General features: G+C 40.4%; 1 protein-coding gene across 1 annotated transcript in view; it reads left to right on the forward strand.

Moving 5' to 3' along the window:
* Positions 1-24,983, forward strand: part of LOC126335278 (tRNA-splicing endonuclease subunit Sen2) — a 57,571-nt gene that overhangs the window by 17,455 nt on the left and 15,133 nt on the right. Inside the window, exons 2-3 of the mRNA XM_049998342.1 lie at positions 4,136-5,126; positions 18,119-18,279. Of these exons, the coding sequence (XP_049854299.1) occupies positions 4,136-5,126; positions 18,119-18,279 (1,152 nt within the window). The remainder of the gene's footprint in view (positions 1-4,135; positions 5,127-18,118; positions 18,280-24,983) is intronic.

The raw sequence follows: 24,983 nt of genomic DNA on the forward strand, positions 1-24,983 counted from the left end.
CTACGTCTTGGCACCATTTTGCAATATAACAGATGTCCAGTGACAAAGCAGGAAACTGCCTTATAGAACTATTGGGGGCAAGTCTTCCACACTACACATACAGGCATACCTTAAACCATTGACACATGGCAACAGGGACATTATTGTCTCAATAATATTGTACCATTTCTTATGCCAAGTGTTTGTTGCTCATTTCTATCAGCATTGTTATTAAAACAGCACTGATCCCCTTCCCAATTTCTATAATAATGCAGTATTTCAAGCCAGTTCAGATTTCGTAAATAAAAATTACTCATTTTTTAAAAACAGGATTGTTTAAAAATGAAAAATTTTATCATGGCTGCTAAGGCTAATTAATATTTCATTTTTTAACTAGGTGATTATTAAAAAAAATAGAAAACACCTCTCATAACTGAGATCAGACAAATAACAAAAAGTCCTGGTTATACAGAACTGAAATACTGGAATCGCTTTTAACCAGTCAGTTTTTCCCATCCCTAAGTTAATGTTGACTGGGGCACCTTGAAAGGGGTCCATTTGACACTAAAGATCTGTTAATCAAAAAATGGAAAGTTCAGGAAAGAATAATTACAATATTACGAAAAGGATAGATTGCATGTAGTGGAGATGTAGAGTTGCAGACAGATGCAGCAAAAACACTGCTGAACAAGTAATTATAAAAAATACACACACACACACATTCATGTAAACACAACTCTCACCCACATGACCACTGTCTGGCTGCTGAGGTCAGACTGCATGCAACAGTGCATGATGGGAGAAGCAATCTGGGTGGTGGGGCATGAGGAGGAGGCTTAGGTGATGAGGGGAAGGGATAGCACGGTAGTGATGGGGTGGTGGTGGTGGTAAAGCGTTGCTTGTGGGAACATACAAATTGAGATGGGGGAAGGTAGAGCAGCTAGGTTCAGTTGGGGTTAGGTGGTGGTGGTGGTGGTGGTGGTGGTGGTGGTGGTGGTGGTGGTGGTTGGGGGGGGGGGGAGGTAGACCTGCCTGTAGCCCTGCCTCTGATGGTATAGGTGATGCTTGTGACCAGACTGGAGTAGGTGGTAGTGGCAGGATGTGTGGGAAAGGTCTTGCATATAGATCTGTTACGGGAATATCAGCCACGAGGCAAGGGGTTGTTAGCAGAGATGGAGGAGGATATTGTGTAGGTTTGGTGGATGTGGAATACCACTATAGGAGGGGTGGGAAGGATAATTGTTAACACATTCTTCATTTCAGGGCAAGACGAGACTTAGTCAAAACATGGCTTAGAATGTGATTCAGTTGCTCCTGTTCTGAATGGTAGTGAGTCACAAGGGGAATACTCCTTTGTGGCCAGACAGTGGGACTTAGGGAGATGGTGGGTGACTGGAGAGACAAGGCACAAGAGATCTGTTTCTGTACAAGGTTGTGATGGTAATTTCAATCTATGAAGACCTCAGTGAGCTGCTTGATACGTTTCGAGAGGGTCTGCTCGTCACTGCAGATGTGGTGGCTACGGGTGGCTAGGCTGTATGGAAAGGACTTCTTGGTATGGGATTGGTGGCAGCTATCAGAGTGTAAGTATTGCTGGTGGGTGATAGTTTTGGTATGGACAGAGGTACTGATGCAGCCATGTTTGAGTTGGAGGTCAGCACCGAGCAAAGTTGCTTGTTGGTTTGATAAGGATCAGATGAAGTGAATGGGAGAGAAGGTGTTGTGGCTCTGGAGGAATGTGCATAGGATGCCATAGATTCTGGAGAAATGTGGATAGGATATCCTCACCCTCGATCTGGATCATGAAGGTGTGATAAGTGAATCTGAACAAGGTGAGGAGTTTGGGTGGTTAGGAAAGATTCCTTTAGATGGCCCATGAATAGGGTGGCACAGGATGGTGCCATGTGGGTGCCCATTGCTGTACCATGGACCTGTTTGTAGGAGATACCTTCAAAGGTGAAGTACTTGCAGGTAAGGATATAGATGCTCATGTTACCAGGAAGGAGGTTGTAAGTTGGAAGACATTCGGATATTGAGAAAGGTATTATTCAATAGCAGCAAGACCATAGGCATTTGGGATATTAGTGTAGAGGGAGGTGCCATCAGTAGTGATGAGCAGGGTGCCATGTGCTAAAGGAACAGGAACTGTGATGAGTTGGTGGAGGAAATGATTGGTGTCTTCTATGTAGTAGAGTAGGTTATGGATCGTAGGCTGAACTATGGGAGTAGTCATTCTCTCAGTGGGGAAAATAACCGGCCACAATGGTGGGTCCTGGGTGGTTGGGTTTATGGACTTTAGGAAGCAAGTAGGAGGTAGGAGTGAGGGGAGAGAGACCCAGGGGACAGGTTCTGGGATTGGCCTAAGGGTTTGAGGAAAGAGTGGAGATCCTATTGGATTTCTGGGAAGGGGTCACTGTGGCACAGTTTGTAGGTGGACAAATCTGACAGCTGGCGGAGTTTTTGATGTCATCTTCATGACCTGGATCGAGGGTGAGGGCACCCTACCTCCAGAACATCAACATTTTCTCTCTCAATTGCTTCACCTGGTTCTCCTCAGCCCAACAAACTGCCTTCTTTGATGTTGTCCTCCACCTCAAAAATTGCTACGTCAGACCTCCATCCATATCAAAACTATAAACCACCAGCAATACCTTCACTTCAGCAGCTGCTTCCCATCCCCTACTAAGAATTCTTTTCCATACAGCCTAGCCACTCTTGGCCATCGTGTCTGTAGTAATGAGCAGACCCTCTCGAAATATACCAGGGGTCTCACTGGGGCCATCACAAATCATAATTATCCTCTCAACCTTGTAAAGAAACAGATCTTGTGTTCCTTATCTTTCCAGTCACCCACCACTTCCCAAAGTCCCCTTGTGACTCAACATCATTCATGATTGTGGCAACTGAATCACATTTTCTGCCAGGGATTTGACTACATCTTCTCTTGCTCTAAAATGAAGAATTTCCTACCCACTGTCCTTCCAACTCCTCCCACAGTGGTATTCCACCACCCACCAAACCTACACAATATCTTCGCCCATTCCTACTCAACCCCTGCTTCCAATCCCTTGCCTTATGGCACATGTCTCTGTAACAGACCTAGATGCAAGACGCGTCCCGTAAGTCCTCCCACCACCAACCACTCCTGTCCGGTCACAAGTGTCACCTATCACATCAAAGGCAGGATTACATGTGAAAGCAGTCATGTGATCTAGAAGCTAAGCTGCAGACACTGTGCTGTTCTATGTGGCCATGACAATACAACAAGCTGCCTGTCTGCATGAATGACAACCAAAAAAGTGTGTCCAGGAAACAGGTGGGCCACCCAGTTGCTGAGCATTCTGACCAACACAGTTTTCTTCACTTCAGTGACTGCTTCACAGCCCATGCCATGTGGATCCTCCCTACTGACACCAACTTTTCCGAATTGGGCAGGTGGGAACTCTCCGTGCAAAATATCCAACATTCCCTTAACCCTCTTGGCCTCAATCTTCATTAGTTACTGCCCTTACCCGACCATGTGCTTCCCTGTTCCCACTCCAGCACTAAATAGCCTTTTATCCCACCAATGCACCTACAGTCTGTTTAAGTGTCTAGTCCCCCCCCCCCCCCCCCCCCCCCCCCTGCTCCCTGCTACAACAACACAGATTGCTTCTCCCATCACGTGCTGTGTTGCTCACAGTCTGGACACAGCAGCAGCAGCAGTGTGAGAGTTATGTTTGTGCAAGTGTGTGTGTGTGTGTGTGTGTGTGTGTGTGTGTGTGTGTGTGTGTGTGTGTGTGTGGTCTAATTCAGAACAGGGCCTTTTGGCCAAAAGCTTACTTGTTTAACAGTCTTTTTGTTGTCCCAGTCCGCAACTTGACATCTCCACTATATGGTGAGTAGCAGTCTATCCTTTTCATAATGTTGTCAAAAGAGTGTTAATTTTATTCCTGAGCTAGACACGGTGAAAGGGTTCACATCCTCATCGGCCAATAGGTCATGGTGGTTGTATTCATTTATAAATGATTTGTTATTTGTATGATATTGATATTGTTAAATAGTGGAGTAATATTATGCTTCACCGGAATAATATTAGACTTCTGATATTTTTAGTTACAGACAGACATTATTTACTGACAATTTTGAAGATATTACAATATGTTTATATTTTCAGGGTTTCTTTGGGAAAGGTTCGCTATCAAGGCATTTTCCCACTTTTGGAAGAGTCAAGAATGGCATTCCTCCATTTATTTCGGAGCGCCAGTGGAAGCAGAGAAACAAGTGGAAAGAAGATTCTGAATCTGAAGAGATTGCTATTTCAGTGAAAGTTGAAGACAATAGTGGATATCTAATAAAAGGAGAGGACAACAGTGATACAGACCATTCATCATCACATTTAATGCAAAGTATTGGAGGTTTAGTTAAGGAACAAGGTCCTCAAGTGTTCCCACCTGACTGGCAGAGTGAACAAAAAGATACAGTGTCACCACAGCCTTTGCATACTTCATACCAAGCACCTACAATAAGATTTCACAGGGATCCTCCCAAGAAACGAGTAACTGTAGTGAACCCTGTATCAGAACAAACCAGCAGTGACAATGGAAATGCAGGGGAAGGAACTTCGTCAGGAACTGGTGGTGGATCTAGATTCCCGATTGGAGGTAGTGCCAAAGATAGAAGCAAATCACAAAAAAGGGGAAGTGATGTTGAGGAAGACAACAGATCACATGTGATTGAAGCAGGTAGGACTAGACTGATGGATACAGAAGAGATCAAAAGTGAAACAAGGACAGATGACGAGTCCCCGTCAGCCAGTGAGCGCCTTTCATTACAAAGGAATGTTGAAAATGAAGTTGTTGTATTGCGTGATTCAGATAGTGAAGAAGAGGAATTGGTAATAAATAATCTGGAGGCGAGGTTGGTGCAAAACCCGTATCCAGTTCCTGAACACTTGCACTTGACACTGGAAGAAGCCTTCTTTCTGTCCTATGCTCTTGGATGTTTGCAAGTACTGGACCTCTCAGGCAAAGTGATGACATTAAGAGAACTTTGGGAGACATTTCGTGCATCAGATGCTGAGTTTGTGCAAAAGTATGTCGCCTATCACCATTTCCGTGGAAAAGGATGGGTAGTCAAATCAGGACTTAAATATGGTGGAGATTTCTGTGAGTATTTGAAGCACATTAAGGTCCAGCATACCATGCTATTTCATTATTGTTGGAGTGTGTTTTTCCTCAAAAAAAAAGTATTGTTATTATAATTATAATAGTAATTATTATTATTATTATTATTATTATTATTATTATTATTATTATTTGATTATTGGTGGTGACAACAGCAGGTGTGTTTGGGTGCTTCAATGATGGATCGTCTTCAGGACAAAAGTATTGTGTGATGAATGGGATTTAAAAGCACGGATATGAGTGTAGACATAAATTACTCATAAGTGGCCCTGAAATATTTATTGGAAAAGGCACTGGAACCCCGTGCCCCCCCCCCCCACCTCTCTCTCCCCCCCCTCTCTCCCTCTCCCCCCTCTCTCCCTCTCCTCCCCTCTCTCTCTCTCTCTCTCTCTCTCTCTCTCTCTCTCTCTCTCTCTCTCTCTCCCCCTCTCTCCCTCCCCCTCTCTCCCTCTCCTCCCCCCTCTCTCCCCCCTCTCTCTCTCCCCCTCTCTCCCTCTCCTCCCCTCTCTCCCCCCCTCTCTCCCTCTCCCCCCCTCACACACACACACACATACACACACACTTTGAGGATAAACAGTTTGATGAACCACTTCAATTCTCTTATAGATAATTTGATTATGAACTAACAAAATGAGCCAACTCAACACATTAAAAGCTACAAACTAAAAATTCAGTGATGCAGATAACACACAAAATTTCAAATACTCTCTTCATGAGCTTCATTGTCAGCTCAGGTAGAGTGTTCGTCGTCAGTTTTTTGCTATGTTAATAACTCCTTTGCATCTCCATTTTTTGGCAGTCCATCACTTCCTTCTTAATGCTGCTTTGCATACTGCCATCCAGTACATCATTCAGGATCTGAATGCTCTTCCTCCCATGCCTCTTTCTTTCATTACATGTGCCCTTCTAAAACTGTTTTTCTAAACCCTCCTTTTTCTTTCATGTTTCTTCTGTGCTGTGCTTTTCCTTCTTTTCCTAACATTCAGTAATAGGCTATTTATCTATATTAAAAATATGTTTCAGATTGTTGTTATTGTGATTGATTGTAACATTTAAGTAGCATTTACAGTCAATATTATCACAAAATATATGTTGTTTGTTTATAATTAAAGCTTAAAAATCATTAAATATCAAGATCTGGTCACGTGATCAAAAACACTCTGTTAATGACTGATGCTTTGGTGAAGTCACAGACTAGGAACAAAACGAAACTATACTTGTGTTAGAGGAGCATTCGCCAAAGTTGCAAGGTTTTTATGTACTTTTACTGCCATAGTTTAGCTATATACTCATGGAAAATGCAATTACAACTTTTCAGTGACAGTAGAAAGGAATTTCGTGAATGTTAATAGTGAACTCTTGCGAAAGTTGATTGTTTATGCTCCATCCATTTAGAGCGGTGATACGTGCAACAAATATGTTGCTGTGGTAATGGACTCTTGAGTCCGGTATGACCAGTGAGTGTCTGTGTGATATGTGCAACAATGGAAATTCTTTTCCCCCCTCCCTGCAACATCATTATATTTGATCAAAACTAAGGAATTGCAGATATTTTGCAAATGGGTCCGTATATTGTAACTAGATTGTTGAGTACATCATGAGCTACAACCCAAAACACAAAAAAATTATTTTTGGTAAAACTGAATGCTGATTTGCTGTGTAGAAGACACTAAGCAGAGAGGTGCATCTCTCAGGTGTTCTGTGGTGCAATAGATAGCTAGGAAATAGGACTGCAGTGCAACAGGTCACATTTTTGAATCCTGGAAGGGTCATATATTTTTTTAAAGTTTTACACAGAATATGAAAATCGCTTTAGCAAGAGCTGATTGTACATCAGTTATTTTGATCAAGGGTTGTCTTACATACAGCTTCACATTAGCCTAATCTGAGAACCAGACAACAGTGTGTAAAACATGCAGTGACACAAATGTAAGGGCTTTGATGTTTGTGAGTGTAAACTAACATTAGTGTGTGAAGTAGACTAACTACATCTTTATGTAAGATGATGAAACTGCAAAAGTTTAAACAATAAGGTTCGTGGCTAGACAGTGCGAAGGTAAAAACATAGTTCCTATAAAGTAAAAAGTGTGTGGTTACATTAACTAGAAAATATGTTTTTGAACATGATGTGTGTGAACAGCAATTGCAAATGGGAGTGCATGTGAACAGGAAGGAAAACACAATAATATGAGGGTAATCCCAAAAGTAAGGTCTCCTATCTTTTTATAAGTACATAAAGTGATTCTTTGATAACACTGATCATTATTTAATCTACAGCGAAATTGGTATTGTGAGGCCAAAAGTGCAGGAGGTCAGGTCCATATGTAGGAGGATAAGAGTAGAGAAACTTCAGGATAAGGAAATCAGGCACAAGTACATAATAATGATCTCAGAAAGGTACCAGTTAGTTGAATGTAGTCAGTTACAGTCATTGGAAAAGTAATGGACAAGGTACAGGGACACAGTACTAGAAGTGGCTAAAGAATGTCTTGGAACAGTAGTGTGTAAAGGTAGGATGAAGCAAACAGCATGGTGGAATGACACAGTCAAGGCAGCCTTTAAAAGGAAAAAGAAGGCGTATCAAAAATGGCTACATACTAGAACTCAGGTAGACAGAGAAAATTATGTTGAAGAAAGAAACAAAGCCAAACAGATAATTGCAGCATCCAAGAATAAATCTTGGGAAGACTTTGGAAACCAGTTGGAGACTTTGGGTCAAGCTGCTGGAAAGCCATTCTTGAGTGTAATTAGCAGTGTTTGAAAGCGAGGTAAGAAGGAAATGAAAAGTATTTTGGACCAGTTAGGAAAACTGCTTGTGAATCCTGTGGATTCCTTGGGCAGATGGAGGGAATATTTTGAAGAGTTGCTCAATGTAGGTGAAAATACGATCAGTAATGTTTCAGATTTCGATGTACAATGGGATAGGAATGAGGATGGAAATAGGATCACATTTGAGGAAGTGGTGAAAATGGTCAATAGATTGCAGTGCAATAAAGCAGCTGGGGAGGATGAAATTAAGTCGGAACTCATCAAATACAGTGGAATGTCAGGTCTTAAATGGCTACACAGGATAATTGAAATGGCCTGGGAGTCAGGACATGTTCCACTAGACTGGACAAAAGCAGTAATCACACCAATCTTTAAACATGGAAACAGAAAATATTGTAACAACTACAGAGGTATCTCTTTAATCAGTGTTGTGGGTAAAATCTTCTCAGGTATTGTTGAAAGGAAAGTGCGAGAATTAGTTGAGGACCAATTGGATGAAAATCGGTGTGGGTTTAGGCCTCTTAGAGGTTGTCAGGACCAGATCTTTAGCTTACGGCAAATAATGGACAAGTGCTATGAATGGAACAGGGAATTGTATCTATGCTTTATAGATCTTGAAAAGGCATATGATGGGGTTCCTAGGAGGAAGTAATTGTCTGTTCTACGAGATTATGGAATAGGAGGCAAACTTTTGCAAGCAATTAAAGGTCTTTACATGGAGAGTCAGGCAGCAGTTAGAGTTGACGGTAAATTGAGTTCATGGTTGAGAGTAGTTTCAGGGGTAAGACAAGGCTGCAACCTGTCTCCACTGTTGTTCATATTATATATGGATCATATGTTGAAAACAATAGACTGGCTGGGTGAGATTAAGATGTGTGAACACAAAATAAGCAGTCTTGCATATGCGGATGACTTAGTTGTGATGGCAGATTCGATTGAAAGTTTGCAAAGTAATATTTCAGAGCTAGATCAGAAATGTAAGGACTATGGTATGAAAATTAGCATCTCCAAAACTAAAGTAATGTCAGTGGGAAAGAGAGATAAATGGATTGAGTGCCAAATAGGAGGAACAAAGTTAGAACAGGTGGACAGTTTCAAGTACTTAGGATGCATATTCTCACAGGATGGCAACATAGTGAAAGAACTGGAAGCGAGGTGTAGCAAAGCTAATGCAGTGAGTGCTCAGCTACGATCTACTCTCTTCTGCAAGAAGAAAGTCAGTACCAAGACTAAGTTATCTGTGCACCGTTCAATCTTTCGACCAACTTTGTTGTATGGGAGCGAAAGCTGGGTGGATTCAGGGTACCATATCAATAAGGTTGAGGTTACGGATATGAAAGTAGCTAGGATGATTGCAGGTACTAGTAGATGGGAACAATGGCAGGAGGGTGTCCACAATGAGGAAATCAAAGAAAAACTGGGAATGAACTCTATAGATGTAGCAGTCAGGATGAACAGGCTTAGATGGTGGGGTCATGTTACACGCATGGGAGAAGCAAGGTTACCCAAGAGATGGGTTCAGCAGTAGAGGGTAGGAGGAGTCGGAGCAGGCCAAGGAGAAGGTACCTGGATTCGGCTAACAAAGATTTTGAAGTAATAGGCTTAAAAATCAGAAGAGGCACCAATGTTAGCACAGAATAGGGGATCATGGAGGAATTTTATAAAGGGGACTATGCTCCAGACTGAACGCTGCAAGGCATAATCAGTCTTAAATAATAATGATGATGGTGATAGACCTGTTTACTTCTACAATAGCTTGCATCAGTTCACAGCTTGAAACTTTAGCCATTTTTTGACATAATCACCATTTCTGTCGATGCATTTTTGTATATGCTATGGCAGTTTTTGTATGCCCATGTCATACCAGCTCACCACCATGCTGTTCAGAAAGCTATGAACCTCTTCGTTCACCTCATCATTGGAGCTGAATCACTTTCCGGCCAAATGTTCTTTTAACCTAGGGAACAGGTGATAGTCCCTGGGTGCCAAGTCAGGACTATAGGGTGGGCGGGTAATTATGTTCCACTGAAACAGTTGCGGTAGAGCAACGGTTTGCCAAGCGATGTGTGGGCGAGCTTTCTCATGGAGAATGTGTACTCCCTTGCTCAACATTCCTCTTCTCCGGTTCTGAAATGCCCGTTTGAGTCTTTTCAGAGTCTCACAGTACCTGTCAGTTTTAATTGTGGTCTCAGTGATTCAGTTCCGACGATGAGGTGAAAGGAGAGGTTCATAACCTGAACAGCATGGTGCTGAGCTGGTATGACATAGGCATACAAAAACTGCAACAGCGTCTCCAAAAATGCATTGACAAAAATTGTGATTATGTCGAAAAATAGCTAAATGTTCAAGCTGTAAACTGATGTAAACCATTGTAGAAATAAACAGGTCTATGTACTTATAAAAAAGTAGGAGACCTATCTTTTGGGATTGCCCACATATTCTGTTCCTGAGCAGGGTGGTGAAGTTTTGTAATTGTGATGAAGAGGGGCAGCAGCCTTTTCAGTAGTTGCAGGGGTAACAGTCTGGATGATTGACTGATCTGGCCTTGTAACAATAACCAAAACGGCTTTGCTGTGCTGGTACTGGGAACGGCTGAAAGCAAGGGGAAACTACGGCCGTAATTTTTCCCGAGGGCATGCAGTTTTACTGTATGATTAAATCATGATGGTCTCCTCTTGGGTAAAATATTCCGAGGTAAAATAGGCCCGCATTCGGATTTCTGGGCGGGGACTACTCAAGAGGATGTCGTTATCAGGAGAAAGAAAACTGGTGTTCTACGGACCGGAGCGTGGAATGTCAGATCCCTTAATCGGGCAGGTAGGTTAGAAAATTTAAAAAAGGAAATGGATAGGTTAAAGTTAGATATAGTGGGAATTAGTGAAGTTCGGTGGCAGGAGGAACAAGACTTCTGGTCAGGTGACTATAGGGTAATAAACACAAAATCAAATAGGTGTAATGCAGGAGTAGGTTTAATAATGAATAGGAAAATAGAAATGTGGGTAAGCTACTGCAAACAGGATAGTGAACGCATTATTGTGGCAAAGATAGATAAGAAACCCACGCTTACCACAGTAGTACAAGTTTATATGCCTACTAGCTCTGCAGATGACGAAGAAATTGAAGAAATGTGTGATGAAATAAAAGAAATTATTCAATAGTGAAGGAGATGAAAATTTAATAGTCATGGATGACTGGAATTTGTCAGTAGGAAAAGGGAGAGAAAGAAATGTAGTAGGTGAATATCGATTGGGGATAAGAAACGGAAGAGGAAGCTGCTGGTAGAATTTTGCACAGAGCTTAACTTAATCATAGCTAACATTTGGTTCAAGAATCATAAAAGAAGATTGTATACGTGGAAGAAGACTGGAGATACTGACAGGTTTCAGATAGATTATATAATGGTAAGACAGAGATTTGGGAACCAGGTTTTAAATTGTAAGACATTTCCAGGGGCAGATGTGGACTCTGACCACAATCTATTGGTTATGAACTGTAGATTAAACCTGAAGAAACTGCAAAAAGGTGGAAATTTAAGGAGATGATACCTGGACAAACTGACGAAACCAGAGGTTGTACTGAGTTTCAGGGAGAGCATAAGGGAACAATTGACAAGAATGGGGGAAAGAAGTACAGTAGAAGAAAAGTGGGTAGCTTTGAGGGATGAAGTAGTGAAGGCAGCAGAGGATCAAGTAGGTAAAAAGACAAGGGCTAGTAGAAATCCTTGGGTAACAGAAGAAATATTGAATTTAATTGATGAAAGGAGAAAATGTAAAATGGCAGTAAATGAAGCAGGCAAAAAGGAATACAAACATCTCAAGAAAGAGATCGACAGGAAGTGCAACATGGCTAAGCAGGGATGGCTAGAGGGCAAATGTAAGGATGTAGAGGCTTATCTCACTAGTGGTAAAATAGATACTGCCTATAGGAAAATTAAAGAGACCTTTGGAGAAAGGAGTTTTTCTATTTGGGGAGCAAAATAACTGATGATTGTAAGTCGAGAGGATATAAAATGTAGACTGGCAATGGCAAAGAAAATGTTTCTGAAGAAGAGAAATTTGTTAACATCGAGTATAGGTTTAAGTGTCAGGAAGCCGTTTCTGAAAGTATTTGTATGGAGTGTAGCCATGTATGGAAGTGAAACATGGACGATAACTAGTTTGGACAAGAAGAGAATAGAAGCTTTTGTTATGTGGTGCTACAGAAGAATGCTGAAGATTAGATGGGTTGATCATGTAACTAATGAGGAGGTATTGATTAGAATTGGGGAGAAGAGGAGTTTGTGGCACAACTTGACTAGAAGGAGGGATCGGTTGGTAGGACATGTTCTGACGCATCAAGGGATCACCAATTTAGTAGTGGAGGGCAGCGTGGAGGGTAAAAATCGTAGAGGGAGATCAAGAGATTAATACATTAAGCAGATGCAGAAGCATGTAGGTTGCAGTACGTACTGGGAGATGAAGAACCTTGCACAGGATAGAGTAGCATGGAGAGTTGCATCAAACCTGTCTCAGGACTGAAGACCACAACAACAACAATAATAATTCTCTTCTTGTCCAAACTATTTATCGTCCATGTTTCACTTCCATACATGGTAACACTCCATACAAATACTTTCAGAAATAACTTTGTGACACTTTAATCTATACTTGATGTTAACAAAAATCTCTTCATCAAAAACACTTTCCTTGCCATTGTCTGCCTACATTTTATACCCTCTCTACTTTGACCATCATCAGTTATTTTGCTCCCCAAATAGCAAAACTCATTTACTACTTTAAGCATCTCATTTCCTAACCAAATTCCCGCAGCATCACCCAATTTATTTCGACTACATTCCATTATCCTCATTTTGCTTTTGTTGATGTTCATCTTATATCCTCCTTTCAAGACCATGTCCATTCCGTTCAGCTGCTCTTCCAGGTCCTTTGCTGTCTCTGACAGAATTACGATGTCATCGGCGAACCTCAAAGGTTTTATTTCTTCTCCATGGATTTTAATTTCTACTCCAAATTTTTCTTTTGTTCCCTTTACTGCTTGCTCAATATACAGATTGAATAACATCGGGTATAGGCTACAATCCTGTCTCGCTCCCTTCTCAACCAATGATTCCCTTTCATGCCCCTCGACTCTTATAACTGCCATCTGGTTCCTGTACAAATTGTAAATAGCCTTTTGTTCCCTGTATTTTACCCCTGCCACCTTCAGAATTTGAAAGAGAGTATTCCAGTCAACATTGTCAAAAGCTTTCTCAAAGTCTACAAATGCTAGAAACATAGGTTTGCCTTTCCTTAATCCATTTTCTAAGATAAGTCATAGGGTCAGTATTGCCTCATGTGTTTCAGCTTGAATACGGATTTCAAACTAATCTCCCCTGTGGTCGGCTGCTAACAGTTTTTCCATTCATCTGTAAAGAACTGATGTTAGTATTTTGCAGCCGTGGCTTATTAAACTGATAGTTCGGTAATTTTCACGTCTGTCAACACGTGCTTTCTTTGGGATTGGAATTATTATATTCTTCTTGAAGTCTGAGGATATTTCGCCTGTCTCATACATCTTGCAAACCAGATGGCAAAGTTTTGTTAGGCCTGGCTCTCCCAAGGCTGTCAGTAGTTCTAATGAAATGTTGTCTACTCCCGGGGCCTTGTTTCGACTTAGGTCTTTCAGTGCTCTATTGAACTCTTCACTCAGTATCATATCTCCTATTTCATCTTCATCTACATTCTGTTCCATTTTTATAATATTGTGCTCAAGAACATCGCCCTTGTGTAGACTCTCTATATACTCCTTCCACCTTTCTGCTTTCCCTTCTTTGCTTAGAACTGGGTTTCCATCTGAGCTCGTGATATTCATGCAAGTGGTTCACTTTTCTCCAAAGGTCTCTTTAATTTTCCCGTAGGCAGTATCCATCTTACCCCTAGTAATACGTGCCTCTACATCCTTAAATTTGTCCTCTAGCCATCCCTGCTTAGCCATTTTGCACTTGCTGTCAATCTCATTTTTCAGACATTTGTATTTCTTTCTGCCTGCTTCACTTAGTGCATTTTTATATTTTCTCCTTTCATCAGTTAAATTCAGTATCTCTTCTGTTTCCCAAGGATTTCTATTAGCCCTCGTATTTTTACCTACTTGATCCTCTGCTACCTTCACTATTTCATCTCTCAAAGCTACCCATTCTCCTTCTATCGTATTTCTTTCCCCCATTCTTGTCAATCATTCCCTAATGCTCTCCCTGAAACTCTCTATAACTTCTGGTTCTTTCAGTTTATCCAGGTCCCATCTTCTCAAATTCCCACCTTTTTGCAGTTTCTTCAGTTTTAATCTGCAGTTCATAACTAATACATTGTGGTCAGAGTCCACATCTTCCCCTGGAAATGTCTTAGAATTTAAAACCTGGTTCCTAAATCTCTGTTCTACCAGTATATAATCTATCTGAAAGCTACCAGTATCTCCAGGATTCTTCCATGTATACAACCTTCTTTCATGATTCTTGAAGTAAGTGTTAGCTATGTGCAAAATTCTACCAGGCGGCTCCCTCTTTTATTCTTACCCCCATTATTCTTTCTCTTCCTTTTCCTCTATCGAATTCCAGTCACCCATGACTATTACATTTTTGTCTCCCTTCACCATCTGAATAATTTCTTTTATCTCATCATACATTTCATCAATCTCTTCGTCATCTGCGGAGCTAGTTGACATATAAACTTGTACTACTGTGATATGCATGGGCTTCGTGTCTATCTTGGCCACAATAATTGTTCACTATGCTGTTTGTAGTAGCTTACCCGCATTTAAACCCGCATTTCTATTTTCCTATTCATTATTAAACCTTCTCCTGCATTACCCCTATTTGATTTTGTATTTATAACCCTGTATTCGCCTGACCAGAAGTCTTGTTTCTCCTGCCACCGAACTTCACTAATTCTCACTATACCTAACTTTAACCTATCCATTTCCCTTTTTAAATTTTCTAACCTACCTGCCCGATTAAGGGATCTGACATTCCACGCTCCGATCCGTGAAACGCCAGTTTCCTTTCTCCTTACGCTTCGGAAATAAAGTGTTAGTGCAACCTCCAGAGCAGATGAGAGGAAACACAGATCACAGCAAACAATAAGTAATAACTTATTTACATAAAAAGATGCATGAACTGTTTGATAATCTAAAAATAACAAAACTGTATTATCATATGTCCCACTGAAGATACCTTCGAGCAAGAAAAAGATGAAATGCGTCTGGGAAAAATGAATTAAGTTGCAGCAAGAAAAGGCAGTTTTATTTACAAAACAAGAATTTCTGTGCTTGCTGAAGGTGTCCAAACAAACAAACTTGTTAAGACACATCAAGTGGCAAACATGCACAATTAAAAGACACATCAAGTTTTCAGCCATACGCTTCATCATCAAAAGAGAAACACACACCATTTATACACACAAGCCAGTGCACTTTGTGCACGTATGACCACCAACTCCAGTATCTTGAGAAGGAATGCAGCTATCATGTGGCAAGCAGCTGTCTTTAGGTGGTGGGGAAGGGGTACTAACTTACAGGTGGGGAGAGAGATGAACACTGTCTGGTGGAGTGTGCAGAGAGACTAGAATACCAACAGGCACGGTGTCAGGAGGTTGGGAACAGGGAGGTGGGGAAAAAAGGAGCGAAAAAGAGATGAGTGGGGAAAGATGGGTAGGTGCGTTGACAGAGGATGGCAAATAAACAGAGTGGGAGACGAGAATGGGGAGGAGATGATTTGACAAGAGGGGATGGAAACTGTTGGGTAGAGGGTTTGTGGACAGTATGTTACCATAGGTTGAGACACGGATAATTTTGAGAGCGGAAAATTTTTTTTGCAAGGGTTATTCCCGTCTGTGCAGTTCAGACAAGCTGGTGGTGGAGGGGATTGAGGTGGCTCGGGTAGTGAAGCAGTCATTGAAATTAAGTATGTTATGTTCAGCTGTTTGTTGTGTCACAGAGTGGTGTCCTTTGCTCTCGGCTATAGTTTGGTGGTGGCCATTCACCAGGTGGATGGCTGGTTGATAGTCATATCAATAGAAAAGGCTATGGAGTGATTGCTGCAGAATTGGTAAATGACATAACCGGTGGCCCCACCCCTTATGGGGTATGATAAACGTGTGACAGGACTGGAATAGTAAGTGCTGGGTGGTTGGATTGTGCAGGTCTTGCACCTGGATCTTATTATTTCCCCGTATTCCGTAGACATCACAAGGAACACCTCTATGGATGTGGACTGACAAGAAAACATCACCAGGTTGACCCCCATATTTTAAGCAGAATAAAGCACACTTGCAAGATACCAGCTGCAGCAGTCTATCCTGCATTAAAATTTGGGCCATAATTCTGATAGTACTCTGTTATGACCTTCTGAAAGTACAGTTTTTAAACTTTTGCACACGCTGTATGTTTGTTACTCTCTCCACCCCACTGCGGCCACTGAATGCCCGAGTGTAAAGTAATGGGCAATGGAATGAGTGAGAGATTTGTACATTGTTAACGAGCTTTGTTCATTGTGTCAAAGTGTGCATTTTCTAACCTGTAGCTGGTGCCAGAGAGCACTCTATTTTGCTGTGCTTAACCCCTTCATCTCCACAATTTGTTGCTTATGTTCCCAGCTACTGATTATTTAACTCTCATCGATGCTTTTATTTTCTTTTAGACTTTTGCTTATGCTTGATCTGTCGACTGGCCTTCCTGCCTACCCATGTTTTCTCACTATTTACTTGTTAGAATTACACTGTTGGTTTTGCTGATGCACTTTCCTGGTATGCTCTGGGGCAGTGCCCTATGTATCTTCCTTTTTCCATGGTGGAAACAAAACAGTGTATTTGCTAATACCTGTTTAGTTTTTCATTCTGTGGGGAAAGGAGAGGGACACAAATATGTTGTGGAACATCATGAAGATAAAAAATAATACGATTGTGATCTGTTATATACTTAAATCTGAGATATTCTCAGTAAATTGCTTTAATTATTATGTGAGTCTTTATTAACCCTGCTGTTCTGTTTGAGTCTATATGACCGAAATGGTTATAAATTTCATTTCTTATTATTTAAATATCAAAATAACTTTATGAAATTTGGTGACTTCTGAAAATGCAAGGGCAGTAAGTTGTTAAAACATTTTAAGTCATCTGGTCATAAACCATAAGCGTTACATATGTAATGTTTGGGTCAGTGTGACCCAGCATTAATATGATTACTCTAAAGTCAAATACTTTCTGCTTGTCTCATATTTTATAGTAGTAATGACATTCTTTGTTCGTACTTACTCTCAACATCCAACAAGTCGAGGAAGGTACTGCATTTACAACAATGGACTTGTCATTACGTCTCATCAACTGTTCGAATTATCTGTTGTTTCTGCTCAGTTTGTGTTCTCTATTGTTTGCGATCAGTCTGAATTGTGAAATCATGATGGTTACATCATTGACTGACGTTTAGCTGGAAAGAATAGTACATAGCTCAACTGACGAAGGATCACTTTACGAGTTCAAAGACCATGTCAGTAATGCATCTCAGAGTGAGTGTTCTGATGACATTGACGACAGTCCACAGTCTGTTCAAAATAATGTGCAGACTTCTGGTTCTGAAAATGAGAATATAGAATGGCAGTTTCAACCACCACTACAACACGTTCGCCTACTTGCTTTGAACATCATCAGGAGTACCCTGGGAGTTGCTAGGTATGGAAGCAGCGCAGTAAGTGATGTAGAAAGTTCATTTGAAATATTATTTTCTACAGCACTTCAGAATGAAATAATAGAGGTGACAAATATTGAGGGATAATGAGTTTATAGTTAACAATGGACAAACACGGATGATTATCTTTTTCACTCATACTTGGGACTCCTATTCCTTTCAGGTGTGTGTTGCTCACATGAGGAATCTACAAAAAGTTCGTGAGACGAGGATACTGAAGGAAACATATTTCTAGCAACCATGTCCCTAGAAACATTCTACATGTCACGTGTCTTGCGATTTAATAAGTCCTCAAGAGAGGAAAGACGACATACTGATAAACTCTCCACAATTCACAATATGTGGGAGAAGTCCTTCCTAAATGGTATAGTCCACATTGACCTGAACAGTACATTTGTATAGTAAAAATGAACAGAACAACAGGGTTAATAATAATTTAGTGCCCTCTATTCCATCAGAATATTGACAGTAATGCATTGTTCTCTACTTTTCAGTACTGTACAAGGAAGGCCCTCCATTCTATCATGCATCGTACATTGTTCTGGTAGAAGTACTACGGCAAGCTGACTTGGGCAGGAGCTCCTCACACAATCGCCGGTCAATCTCTTGGCCGTTGCTGTTTGGGATCAATCGTCTTGCTGAAACTGTTGGCAAAGTCAGTACAATAACAAATTTTTATTTTATTATAATGCATATAGGTCACATTAGGTGTACTGCGATGTCCCAAGTCGAAGATAAGCAGTAGAGTAAAGGAAGATAATACTAAGCATATAGTAGATGCATTGAGTGGCAAATAAGCACATTAAAAAAATTGAGACATCGTAGCTGATTTTGTGAACTGAGTACTTTTTCAGAATACACATACCCGAAGAGTGCTTGTCCTGGTTCTGCGGTCTGTGTATTCTTTGAAGAAGGGAGGTTCATAAGGTTAGCTGTTATATATCAGCACTTATTTATGTTTGTGTGCTACTCAGTGCCGTGGTTATTAATTTCATTGCTTATTGTTCAGATTTCTTGTAGGTAAACATATTGTGTCATTTTGAATACTAAGCATTTTTATTCAGTGTATGAAAAATAAATCAGTGGTGCTACCAGATACGAGGTGGTTACAAAGAATTGTAATTGTAACTCTGAAGTGAGAGTCACCTCATATGGCCACACAGTATATCTGCATTGTATGGTTGGTAAATATTATCTATACTTGTGCTCTTGTTTAATATTTTACTTCCATTTCACCTGCAGACTTAAATATGAAGAACTTATCAAACTCAGGCATAATTTGGTTAGAAACTTCATTTGTGGCGGTACATCAGCAGATGGGAAAGTTTTGCATTTTAGAATTTGGTTTCTAAATCTGTGTTACCGTCATGGAATTTTAAGCACTTTTCCTGTGCTTCCAGATAATAATAATGAATTATAAGTTGATCCAGCTTCTTACAACAATTAAACAAAACAAAAATTGTATTCTTGCAATAAGGCAAGACCCTCTTTAACTCTGTAATATCTTCATACAAATTATTTGAAAAATTTTGGTGTCTCCAGGTCTCTTCCATGAATAGGATCCTCTGTCATGGTTCTTCAACCAAATGTTAGGAATGTTTAAATTGTGCAAGTTTGCTTCCTCATTGATTTCTTCAGTCCACAATGTCTTACAATTCTTTCTTTTTTTTTCCTTTTTCTGCTACAAAATTTTAGTCCATCCAATTAAATTTCCTTCTTCCTGAATAATTTCTTTTTGCTCTTTATACATTCTGTCAATTCCTTCATCATCTGTGGAGCTGCTAGTAGGCACATAAACTTGTACTATTGTTGTGGGTGTAGGTTTCATATCTTAGCCGTGGTGGTGTGTTCTCTGTGCTGTGCATAGTAACTTACCCACATTTCTATAAAAATGCCATTTTCCAACCCCACACTAATTATTCTGATGCCATTTAGTCATTTGATCTATTTTCACATCTGTAATGGTACAGAGCACAATTATTAACACAGACAATAAGATAAACATTGCAAGTAGATGAATCTACTGGAAACATTAGTGTTACATTAATTTAGATTATTCTAAATAATGAGATGCCCCTTAGAGGAAAGGGAAAAGATAGATACTAGGTGCTTTGAGGTTTGTAAAGAGGACATTTTTCAGTACAATAGACACAAAGTGGGTTTATGTTAAAGGGTTATAAATGATAAATAAAGAGCTGTTTGTGGGGGGGGGGGGAGGGGGGGGGGGGTCGCACACACCTTTCATTAAATTTTTTCTTCCCTCAGTGTGTGACCCATCATTCATCAGCAGGCAAGCAGTTCACGTTCTGGAAATTCCATTATTTTCTTAGTATCCTGAGATTTGTCATTGTAATCTTCATAGATAGTTCTGTTTACATGACCGAGTGGGAATGACATGCTACTAGGTACGAATCCGGATAGATAGAACAATGAACTCATATGAAGTTAATTTTAACAAAGTTAAGTGTGTCAACAGTGCATTTACTGTGCATTGACAGGTTTTACAGTCTCTGTCAATGCCGCCTGGGGTGAAGGAGAACACAGTGGGACAAAAGGTCACGTCAAGTGAGAGGGCCCGGAAGAGGACTTTGAAGCGTTATAGGTCATCAGCTGGCCTGCAGGTGAGCACTGCAAATAGAGGGAAGGTCAACAGCAGGGTTAAGAGACTGAAGGATGTCAAGTGCCAAAGCACTGGAGCATAGGGGGAGAAAAGATCAACGACAAGAATCATCATGGATCACAGAGGCCATGCAGTACTGTTCCAGCTAGAGGATTAAGACTGGCCACTGAAAGCCAGAATGACGAGTGTGGTGGTGGCCACGGTGGGGTCGGGGTGAGAAACAACCAAGGGCTGCTGTGTCACAGCAGAAATATTGCCAACAGCCTGGAAAAAATGCACCAAAGAAAGGCAACTGTGTGAGAGCACTAAGTGTGTCACTAGGGAAAACAACTCAAAAACCAGTTATCCTAGTCACCAATTTTGTTTTCATGACTGAGTGGTTGGAATGACACAGTACTAGTTATGAACCCAGGTAGCTAAAACAATCAACTTTAGTAAGTCAAACGTTATTGAAGAGATGTGGTGGAGGCATCAGCAATAGCCCACCAGATTGACACATGGACTGCGAAGTGCTCCTCGGTCTTGGGTTATGCGCAGATCTGTAGTAGATGGTGTCCCATAAGGCGATAACTCGGTGACGATGTTGGAGGTGACGGCCTGTAAAGTGGTGCAGAGGAGGCATTCGGTGATGGCCCAGCAGTTTAACAGGCAGCCAGCTATGTACTCCTTCATATTTGGATGTGGGTGAACATCAGTTCAGAGAGACCAATGCACTCAGCAAAGGGAGCTCCGTATGGAGACATTGTGGAGGGTTGCTCACAGAGTAACTCCTTATGAGCTGCTACTGTGCTTGACAAAGGGAGCTCCGTATTAACGGACTGGGTGGTCAGCGCTTGGTTACCGAGCAACTCCTGGTGTGCACCTGGCATAGATTAGCTGAGTGGCAGCCTGTATAGCTGTGTCACAGCAGTTGGAAGCACGTGATTGGTGGCAGCTATGTAGTGCTAGTCGTGACAGTGCTACCTTTGGCAAGGCTTGCACCACCAAGAACCATGACCACCACTGGGAATGAGATGGAAAACAATTCTGCATGTTTATGTGTACATTGGATTGTTTTCTTCAATTGGCAGAGGTCCTGTAGCTCGCGGGTGAGGAAGGAGGCCACGCACCATACAAGGCTGTATGAAGGGTAGCTGGCTCATAGGTTGCTAACTTGTATGATACTATGTGTAGAATATCAGTGGAAATACTTTCACCTGGAATTAGAGGATGCTAAGCAAACAATTCTAAGATATTATGCCTACTAAACAGGTTGCATTTTTTGTACTATCCAGTGCAACAAAGATAAGCATAAGAAAAGTGGTGTACTTCTCATATTTTGAATCAGACACAGAATATTGTTTTGGGAAATGAAGGTAATAAATCAGAAATATAAATGTTTCTGAAGTGGAACTTGGAAGTCTTTGGAATACATAACAGAGAGAACTGTGGTATCCCTTATGAGGAGATCAGTAGATATTTAGAAATCCTTATTGGCATATTTTTGAGCAAATTCGCTTCACGTCCCAAAACTCAAGATTACTTCAAGAAAAAAATTTTTACTATACATAGGAAACCAGGAATAACACAAGTATCATTCTCCCACCACAGAGGTTAAAACTTGTGGGCTTTCAAATAATTAATGGTTTAATGGTGGCCCTTAACTATGTACCCTCAGACTCAGAGTTGAAATATTAAAACTTTTGGCTGGTTTCATTGTCTATGGGCTGGGATATGTAGTTGCTGCATTACAAGCCAAATACTGCTGAGTCTACGGTATGCAATATGAATATATACATGAATCGAATGGTCGAAGATTCCTATCGTTCGGCAATTACAAATTTTGAGTGTAACATAGAAATTTATAAATGAAATATTGCAATTAAATAAAATCTGCAGGTAATATTTTTAATGGCTTTAAATGATGAGTACGATAGCAGAAGTACCTTTAAGAATGCCATTTATTACTGCAAAACACTTACAGGTGGTAATGGTCCAGCAATTAAATAAAATATAAGTTAAATAACACGGAAACAATAGATTCCTACTTCACATAGATAGTTATGACCAACAACATAGATCACAAGATATTCACTTTTAAATGCATACTATGTCTTCACTGCAGAAGCCATGGAAATCTCACAAGTGCACAAGTTGGCACTACAAAATATTTCTATCTCCCGCAGCCAGGTGCAAACTGCTCAACACTCTCCAAGTATTTTCTGCGACCGTCAATTGCGCCTTCTGTCCAGCTCTCCCCCCATGTCCTGTGCCACCCAGTGCTCCTCCCCCTTTTCCATACAGTCCCTCCATTGACTTCGGTAGTCACCTACTGTTGTAAGGAGTGCTGTGATTGACTAGAGCGCTCGTGCCATGTCTCCAAGCCAATACACACTCACAAACGTATCGAAACGCATACGAAATACTGGATTTACATTTAAATAACTTGAAATTAAATAAATATTCTTATGGCTGGACCATAAACACACTCTAACACACATTATTAAATACATAAACAAATTAAATAAACATATATCAAAGAAATAGAAGCAAAAGTAGGCCAGTAATCTAATGTCTCTGTCCTTTCTAAAACACAGTAAATATTTGACAAATTTCTTCATGAATAGTATATATCGGATATAAACAAAGACATAGACGAATAAATATATTTATAAGCATGCTGCTACTGTTTTCTCGAGTAACTGTGGAGTACTAATGGCCTGACACGATCAGTAGTAATCGGCCACTTTGACCTCCAATAACTCATGTACTCTTCAAGTTACATGCCTGTAATTCATACCAATTTAGGTTTATACTAATAGTTTTCTAACGACACGTCAGTCGAGAAAATCGGATGAACTGTTTAGATTTTGGAAATACGTTGCTGGGTGTTACGTGTATAATTTACAGTCGAAGACTAAACTTGAAACTAATAAACATATTGAAAATCTGATTATACCATCAGAATCGTTGTGCAAATAATGGTAATGTACATGTCTTCTTAAGGTATCATAGTTCCTCTGGCTATTATTAACACTTTGCTGACCAGCAACACCACACTTGTGTCATGTTCGAAATAGTGGTCAACGGCTGGCGACACCACAGTGGTGTCGTGTGCATAGTATTGCGCAGTGACTGGTGACAGCACTTTGCTATCTTTTTCATTCTGTTGGTGTTTTTTAGGTAACAATAAGTTACACACGTCAACAAGTTTTGTTTTGTTTTTATAAGTACTTGTGTACTTTCATCATGGCAGATGAAAGAGATGATACGATTATTTACGATGAATGCATGTACGTCTTGTCTGACATTCCAGATGACTTGGCCAATTGAGAAGAAGACATTGGATATCAAAAAAAGAAACTGAAGTAGAATCATCGGAAGATAGTGAAATACGTCCAAGAAAAATTTGGCAAACGCTATGGTTGCCAACTGATTCGGATGAATCAGAAAAAGAAGAAAGACTATGATTTACTGAGAACCAATAATAAATTTGAAGGATCTCTGGGCCCACACACATTTTGCAAAGATACACAGAGGATCATGGATATCGTAGAATTATGTATAGGGAATGATCTATTTGAATGTATTAGCAAAAAAACCAACAAGTATTACAGTCAAAATTTGAAGAGAAGGAAACTGGATAAAAAAAATGCTGAATCTGTGACGTTACGGGACCCGAACTTAGAAAATGATTTGGACTTGCTATCCTTGTCGGAATTGTAAAAAAAAGCAAGTATAAATGATTACTGGTCAGTGAATTTGTTGATAGACACACAGATATTTTGCAAAACGATGTCCCACAACTGATTCAGACAAATGTTATCATTTTTACATTTTTCCGACAACAACAATAAACCGGATAATGCCGATGGGCTTTTCAAAGTGCAATTCATAACTGATTATTTTTCCAAAAAGTTTAAAGAAATGTTTAATCCAAGTCAAAACATCTCAGTTGATGAAGGAATGATACTGTGGCTTGGACAGTTAATTTTAAAAGTTTACAATCCATCGAAAATTACGAAATATGGCATACTCATTCGGATGCTGTGTGATTCGAGTACGGAATACATTTCATCATTCAAGATATATTTTGGCACTGGATAACCTTTAGCAAAAAATAGTGATGGAACTATTGACACCTTCTTATGAAAAGTGGCATCACCTCTACATGGATAATTATTATAACGATGTAGAACTTGCAGAGAAGTTACTTGAAAAGAAAATTAGAGTTTTTGTAACAACATGACAAATAAAGGATTTCTGGAAAAATTAAACCGTTCAAAAGTCAATGTGTTTGAAGCTTGTCATCAATGGAAAGGTGGCAAGCGACCAACGTCAAGCCAAGTAATCTGAGTTAGCACTGCCGGCACCAAGCGAATAAATTTGTCTGGACGGCAAAATGTTAATTTCTACATGAACTGCGAAATGTCCGCCATTATGGTTTCACAAAGTCCACCATCTTTGGCACTCTTGGCATACAAATCTTCATCGACAGAAAGCACAGTCCTCGACACAGTGTCAACATGAAATTCCCAGCCACGCAGTTGGCTTGGACCATGCGCTGGTGCTACCCCTCTTGCTCTGGCTAACATTCGGGACCACGTGGTTGCTGACAAGCCCCGGCTTGCCAAATGGCCCTTGCGGCCTCGCCAACTCCGAACTTAGAACATTTTCAGGGCACCACAACTCTCCTGTTACCTCAAACACCTCCACTTATTAACATTCTGGCTTGTCAGAATGTTCAGAAGTAGCACCCT

This window comes from Schistocerca gregaria, chromosome 2, assembly GCF_023897955.1.
Source record: "Schistocerca gregaria isolate iqSchGreg1 chromosome 2, iqSchGreg1.2, whole genome shotgun sequence".
NCBI lineage: Eukaryota > Metazoa > Arthropoda > Insecta > Orthoptera > Acrididae > Schistocerca > Schistocerca gregaria.